This window comes from Papilio xuthus, unplaced genomic scaffold (genome assembly GCF_000836235.2).
Source record: "Papilio xuthus unplaced genomic scaffold, Pxut_1.1 DF828258.1, whole genome shotgun sequence".
Classification (NCBI taxonomy): domain Eukaryota; kingdom Metazoa; phylum Arthropoda; class Insecta; order Lepidoptera; family Papilionidae; genus Papilio; species Papilio xuthus.
This window is the reverse complement of record NW_013530391.1, coordinates 23,023-30,426: the sequence shown is the minus strand read 5'-3', so window position 1 is coordinate 30,426 and position 7,404 is coordinate 23,023. Positions and strand designations below refer to the sequence as shown.

General features: G+C 42.7%; 2 protein-coding genes across 2 annotated transcripts in view; one reads left to right on the top strand and one right to left on the bottom strand.

Moving 5' to 3' along the window:
* Positions 1 to 2,657, bottom strand: part of Syx17 (syntaxin 17) — a 3,659-nt gene extending 1,002 nt beyond the window's left edge. The window contains exons 1-5 of the mRNA XM_013306062.1: positions 2,393 to 2,657; positions 1,061 to 1,171; positions 879 to 963; positions 515 to 631; positions 6 to 97 (exon numbers count right to left, since the gene is read on the bottom strand). Of these exons, the coding sequence (XP_013161516.1) occupies positions 6 to 97; positions 515 to 631; positions 879 to 963; positions 1,061 to 1,171; positions 2,393 to 2,512 (525 nt within the window). The 5' untranslated portion in view covers positions 2,513 to 2,657. The remainder of the gene's footprint in view (positions 1 to 5; positions 98 to 514; positions 632 to 878; positions 964 to 1,060; positions 1,172 to 2,392) is intronic.
* A 515-nt stretch (positions 2,658 to 3,172) lies between these two features.
* Positions 3,173 to 7,404, top strand: part of LOC106113337 (serine/arginine repetitive matrix protein 5) — a 6,576-nt gene continuing 2,344 nt past the window's right edge. The window contains exons 1-9 of the mRNA XM_013306061.1: positions 3,173 to 3,398; positions 4,018 to 4,049; positions 4,588 to 5,260; positions 5,472 to 6,093; positions 6,201 to 6,241; positions 6,323 to 6,485; positions 6,561 to 6,762; positions 6,835 to 7,002; positions 7,083 to 7,327. Of these exons, the coding sequence (XP_013161515.1) occupies positions 3,383 to 3,398; positions 4,018 to 4,049; positions 4,588 to 5,260; positions 5,472 to 6,093; positions 6,201 to 6,241; positions 6,323 to 6,485; positions 6,561 to 6,762; positions 6,835 to 7,002; positions 7,083 to 7,327 (2,162 nt within the window). The 5' untranslated portion in view covers positions 3,173 to 3,382. The remainder of the gene's footprint in view (positions 3,399 to 4,017; positions 4,050 to 4,587; positions 5,261 to 5,471; positions 6,094 to 6,200; positions 6,242 to 6,322; positions 6,486 to 6,560; positions 6,763 to 6,834; positions 7,003 to 7,082; positions 7,328 to 7,404) is intronic.

Genomic DNA, 7,404 nt, shown 5'->3' with positions numbered 1-7,404 from the left:
CCCACAGAGTCTGTGGAGCGCGCGCTGCCCGCCTCCGCCTCCGCCCCCGCCCCACCCACCTCCGCCTCCAGGCGACGGATCGTCACCGGCGAGGACTCTGCAACACCACATCTCGTTATTCTGAACATGTTAGAACCAAGAAATCCAAAAGCTTCCGAACAGAACAAACAAGTGAAGTCCCTTGCTTGACTAAAATTACCTCATTTTTGAACAACCTCAAAGTCTCACCTGAATGATTCTGAATATTTCTCGTAAAGCAAAGTTACAAAGAAGTCTTTACTGCATGCACCGAGTGACGCATTTCAAAGTTAATCACATAAATGCCCAAAGTTAACGTTATCACATGAAATAAAACCACAACTGGATACTTGCACAAAATGACGAACACGGTTAGATAAACAAAACAAGTATGTGGTATATGTAAAGTTAAAACATTGCGATGCTAATATTCATTACAATTAAATTTGACAAATCATGATAAATTTAACTTGTATATGGAATGTACATGAACAACCCGCGAGGGGGGACGTGCGGGGACGTGCGGGGACATGCGGGGCAGGAAGAGGCTCACCGCGCCGCGCACCCTCGCGCCCCGCCCCCACCAGCCCCCTGCAGCTGCGCTCTATCACACCTGCACACAGCCTCCGGTCAGCCTCGTCTTGTCCGTTACATTGCCCGATGCATTATTAAAAGTCCTTCTATATTTTGGATGACCATTGAAATGCACCAAAAACCAAAAAGTGTCTCTAACTATCACCTTTTCTCTATTTTTTGTATTTATCCGTTTGATCATTTTTTTGTTTGTTATCTGCATCTAGAAAAGTGATCGTGAGCGTCCCCATCTGTGGCCAAACATGGTAAATATAGTAGACTCTCACCGAGGTAGTCGACGATGGCGCGCAGGGTGAGGTCGCGCGTGCGTTGCGTCATCGCGTCGAACCGCGCCCGGTCCTCCTCCCGCACCTGCACGTGCACAGAGCAGTAACATGTGAGACAATGTCTGCAGGGACATGTAACAGTGGCTAGCCAGCAATGAGCAGTAGCAAACGGAATGTGCGACCTGAGCGCGCAGGGCGTCCATCTCAGCGAGCAGCGCGCGCAGCTGGCCGGCCACGCGGCGCGCGTGCGTCTGCTCCGCGCGCAGCCGCCGCGTGTCCCCGCTCTCGCCATACTGCATACAAACATTACATTCCATTATTTTAATATAATTCATTTCAATACAACAAAAGGTGGGCGGGCAATTAACTTGTTAATCGTTCATTGATGAATTTAATATTTGTTAACTAACGGATTAACTTTTAAATTAACTTCAAAAAGTGTTAACGCTTTTGTTAACTTCCGTTATATTCAACTTCCGTTATTTTAGTCCGTTAATTGTTAACATTAGGTACTTGGTGATGTACTCTCATTTTGTTTAAATTACGCGCCAGGTCGCGCTTGTGAGTCCGGCTATGTTCGGCAATTGCTAGCGAGCCTTACGGTGACCGAACTAATTGATAATTGATGTTTTTGAAGTGCCCGTGCAAATATAATAATGCATATTCCATCTGTTATTACTGACTTTGGAATGTTATTTATGTGCAAAAAAATAGTTTACCATAAATAAATATTTAACATTGTGTGGAATTAACATAATATCAATTGAAAAAGTTAAGATGAACATATAATATATTTAAAAAACTAAAGGTTTTCACTTGAATTTATGTATATATTGTATAGTATGAAAATTAGCAATAGTCTTGTACACATATTGCTTGCCAATAAATATATATAGGTAAATTACTGTGTGTCTATGTCACATTTCCATTGTGTAGTATTTAAGTGACATTTGCACGGATATGGATTTATAATTAGTGCCCTATATGACCTATTGAATGTGTCTGATGTTTTGCTATGTAATTGTAAACAACACATATAAGTTGGGATAATTTTTTAATGAACAAAATTAATTTGTTTGCTGCGCACATGAAATATTCTGTATTATATTATGAACTTTACAAAACAGTTCGACTACAAATTTAAACAAAAAACTTTATAAACAAAGAGCTTTATATGCAACTGTCATTTATTACTAGTATTTGAATGTTGCACATGAAATAATCTCAGGACAAGTTTAAGCGAAGCCCTCATGGAATTAACTTTTAAAAATATAAATAGTTCATTCATTTTTTTTCACGAAAAAACAACAAAGTTAAGACACGTGCCAGAATTTGCGTCAGAGATTGAAACTCATAATTACGACATAACAAAGTTTATTTTTAGTAATAAAAACCTGTTACTGAAAAACTGTATTGTATTTCACAATAGTACAATTTTTGTAAATGCTTTAGTTTCATACGTAAGATATTCAATTAAATATATAAAAAAATAATACCTCGTCATATATTGTTACCTTGATGATGTTAGTTTTGTGTTGTCGCAACAAATCCAAGTGATGAGGGATTGCTACTTCGTTAAATTTTGTTAGAGAAAGCTCCACTCGTTTTAAGGATAGTTTGCCAGCTTCTTCCATGTTAGACAATTATAGAAAGTGTTCAAATTTATTAGCAAAACATCATCAAATTGAGTTACATTTCATATCTACATATTTCTAATACTGTTTTTGTTTGGTTGATTTAAAGTTTGACAGTGACAGTGACAGTGAAAGGGATTTGCTAGGGATTGGGATTCAGCATTCAGCGCAGTTCAGCGTATCAGGTCAGGCATACCTGAGCCATTCTGAGCCACTCATAAGAGGCTCAGAATGGCTCAGATAAAAAATAGACTTTGTACCAACTTTATACTTTTATACACTTGATTTCATGTACTTGTATGGTAGGTATAAGGTTAGGGTGGGATTTTAAAACCAGGTGTATCATAGGTGTTTCATGAATTATATCGACACAAAAATCGTATAGTTCGTATTCCATTGTTTTGATTGATCCCAGAATCCCAATGTCTAACATTCAAAGAGAGATTATATAAAATTAACATTTTTTAAATTCGATGAAATATTAATACATACATATCTTTTATATACTCTTTGACTACTATCGCTGTCCTCTCAAACTCCAAAGTTATAAAATATAATAAACATTTTCCAAATAAGATATGAACTAAAGGTCTATGTTACCAGGTCATAAAATAAAAAAAAAATCTTCTCAAACTCCTTGTCTTTGAATAGTGTTGAAGACCAAGAGCATATTTTATATACTCTTTGACCAAGAGCATCTATAGATTTAAGCAAAAGTCAAGAAATTTGTGTTTTTCTAATTTAATGACTTTATGATATTTTTAAATAATGCATTAACCTATCACCATGATTATATTATAGTGTAGATGTATTTGCGTAAGTAGACTATTTGCAGGCTGCGTTATTAGGCGCAGTTACAATAAATTAGCAATGGATGTTGAAACAGGTTAGATTTCCGAATTATCCGGAATTCTTTTTATTTTACGATTGTTTCTTTACGAATGATGCGTGCCTAAAGTACCAAGCATATTGTTAACTACTAAAGTTACTGTAACTTAATTGCATAATATTTAAGTCATACTATTGTACCGTAGTCTAGTGTTTTTCTGTGTCTGGTGAAACGGAATTTCAAATATTTATAAAAATCGTTATAAATATGTAAGTCCAATAATTTGGATTAATTTGGCCGACGAATTTATAAGTTCAACATATTAAAAGAGGGTATGTTACTTATACTTCTAGCAAATGTAAAACATATGTTCATTGGTTAATACCTTAGGTTGTGTCGTTTAAGAAAAGAAAGATATTAAAACTGGATTAAATCAATTGTGAATACCATGTCCTTGTTCACTTTTTTACATATTCTTAAATTCATTATAACTTTTCATCATTGCTAGTTGTTTACCTCTTTAGTTGTTCTGAGTTGTTAGTGAAGTGGACATGTAATCATTTTTAATTTGTCTGTTCCTGAAAAAAAGAATTAAATTTATTAAAAAACTTCTTTTTTTACTTTAGTAATAATTCATAATTGATTAATTGCTTTATTTATCAATATTGTATTGCAGATGGAAGGAATTCCCGATCCCGCAGCCCTTCTGTAAGTATTTTAATTAACATTGTTTAGTATTATTGTAGAACTGAACAAGTAGTGGTTAAGTTATCCTGTTTTTACATTGTTTTTGCGAAGTTTTTGTGAAACTACTTTTCATTATCAACACCTCATACTTAAAAATGATCTATTCTGTGACCCTCCGCACATGTCTGCTTACTAGACATGGCTAATAATAGCTTTATCCATTTCTTCCCTTTGATTACTTTAACTGTGTCAAATTACATATTCAACTAAAAGCACAATTTCCTTAGAAAGGGGTCTAAAGTTATCACTTTACCTAATTATAATATGATATTATTATTTATTATAATTTTATAATAAAACAGTTGGTATATTTATTTATCATTAGAATAGAATGTACAAGTTGTCAAGATGAGAGACAAGAAGCAAGCAGACATTCATGGTATGAAGGATTAACTAATGCTGATATTATTTGGCTAGTCCGGTGTCAACCTAACAACTTTTCTCTTGTTTTTCTGCTCATTGTACAAGAATATAATGTTCTGTTTGTTAACTTTACCAGATAGCGTCGGAGTCGAAGATGTCGCGCGGCACTTCTCGCTCCCGTTCCCGCTCCCGGAGTGCATCGTCCAAAAATAGGTCCCAAAGCGGATCTCCGGCCAAATCTAGATCTAGATCCAGAAGCGGTTCGGCGAGATCGCCATCGAGGAGTAAATCTAGATCGAGGAGTGGTTCGGCTAGATCGAGATCGAGGAGCAAATCTAAATCTAGATCAAGGAGTGGATCGGCTAGATCGCGATCGAGGAGTAAATCTAGGTCGAGAAGCGCTTCGATAAGATCGAGATCTAAAAGCGGCTCGCCTGCTAAATCGAGAAGCGGTTCCGAAGCTTCGCGATCTAGGTCTAGGTCGCGAAGCGGATCACCAGCTAAATCTAGGTCTGGAAGTGTCACCCGTAAATCCAAGTCGCGCAGCAGATCTAGGTCAAGAAGTGGATCTGCAAAATCTAGGTCCAGATCGAGAAGTAGATCCGGCAGCGGGTCCCCGAGACGATCTCGATCCAAAAGCGAGTCTCGGGATAAGTCTCTGGAGACTTCAACAGAATCTAAGCCAAGGAGTAGCAAGTCTCCGAGCAAGTCACCTGTCAAATCCAAATCCATAAGTAGATCTCCTGGAGATGGCAAAGCGAGAAGCAAGTCACCTGAGAACATGGACGTGGATGAAGAAGAGCCTCGAGGTGAATGTTGACATTGTCCCATGTTGGTGTACAACTTAATGTGAAGCTTTGAACATTGTGCTATACTTTCATTAATACATGTTGCTTTGGAAGTAACAATTGTCGTTACAAAAATATTATAATATTATATTAACTTTTTGCCAGAGTATCTCTAGAAACCTTTGAAATTTATATGTGTAACAAATTTAAAATATTTAATCGAATATTTCAGGTCGAAAGAGAAAACGCTCGGGTTCCGGTTCTGACTCGCCCGACAAAGCGCGCGTGAAACACTCAAAATCACGTTCCAAATCCCGGTCTAGATCTCGCTCAAAGTCCCGATCCAAATCTCGCTCCAAGTCTCATTCCAAATCCCGTTCTAGATCGCGATCCAATTCACGATCTAGATCTCGATCCAAATCCCGTTCAAAGTCGAGATCTCGATCTAAGTCTGGATCCCGCTCCCCGGCCAGGCTACGAATACGTTCGCTATCTAGATCCCGCTCCAAATCTGTATCCAAGTCTCGCTCTCGATCAAAATCACCGGCCAAGTCACGGTCGAGGTCCAAATCTCGCTCCAAGTCACGGTCGAGGTCCAAATCTCGCTCCAAGTCACGGTCGAGGTCCAAATTTCGCTCCAAGTCACGGTCGAGGTCCAAATCTCGATCCAAGTCACGGTCGAAGTCCAAATCTCGATCCAAGTCACGGTCGAGGTCCAAATCTCGCTCTAAGTCACGGTCGAGGTCCAAGTCACGGTCGAGGTCCAAATCTCGGTCCAAGTCACGGTCCAGGTCCCGATCCGGCTCGGCCAAGTCGCGGCGCTCGCGCTCCCGCTCCGCCAACTCACGCTCCAGGTCAGTGGCCAACAGTAACAGGAACAAAGTTTGTAATATTCAATGTGGATACTCTCGTCACTCTACGTCGGTGTGTTCAGATTCTTTATATGTTTTATGTTTTTCAGATCGCGTTCGCGCTCGGGCTCCGCGTCCCCGTCACACAGAGGTTATTTTATCTTTAATTTTAACTAACCGGATAACATTATACACGCGAAATGATAACCACGATATTGCTACAACTTTCCAGTTGACAAGAAGCGTCGCGCCGTGCGCCTGGAGTCTGACGACGAGGGGGAGGTCGGGGGCGAGGGCGGGGCGGAGGGCGAGCAGGCCGCCCCCGCCCCCGCCTCCGCCCCCGTCCCCGCCGCACAGGACTCCTCCGACGACGACGTCGCGCCAGACCTCAAGAGGTGAGTGCACTCGGAGCGGGGCTACCCCCGGGACCACCTCCGGGTGTAGATGTCTGAAGTTGACGTATGCGGCAGCTCGGAGGCGGCGGGTGGGCTGTCGGACTTCGAGGCGATGCTGGCCCGCAAGCGCGAGGAGCGCCGCGGTCGTCGCCGCCGCAGGGACATCGACATCATCAACGACAACGACGACCTCATCGCGCACCTCCTGCAGCAGATGCGCCAGGCCGCCGAGCAGGACCGCGACCTCAACCGCAAGAACCAGCCCGCCGTCAAGAAGGTGCGCCCTCCCTGCCCCACCCCGCCCCACCACGGCCCACCCCGCAGCTAACGCCGCACCCTCCATGCGCAGGTGTCCATGCTGAAGGCGGCCATGTCGCAGCTCATCAAGAAGGACCTGCAGCTGGCGTTCCTCGAGCACAACGTCCTGAATGTGCTGTGCGACTGGCTAGCGCCCATGCCCAACCGTGCCCTGCCCTGTCTGCTCATCCGCGAGAGCATCCTCAAGCTGCTCATGGACGTGAGTGTCTCCTACCTCCCCAAGACCCCCACCCCCGCCTGCGCTTGCCGCTAACCACGTCCCGCGCGTGCTCGTTGCAGTTCCCGTCCATAGACAAGTCGCTGCTGAAGCAGTCGGGCATCGGCAAGGCGGTGATGTACCTCTACAAGCACCCCAAGGAAACCAAGGCCAACCGCGAGCGCGCCGGCCGCCTCATCTCTGAGTGGGCGCGCCCCATATTCAACCTCTCCACCGATTTCAAAGGTAACCGCTACGCTACTGCGCGCTACGTACTACGCATTACGTACTGCGCGCTATATATAGCGCGCTACGTACTGCGCGCTACGTACTGCGCGCTACGTACTGAGCGCTACATCTAGCGCGCTACGTACTGCGCGCTACGTACTACGCATTACGTACTGC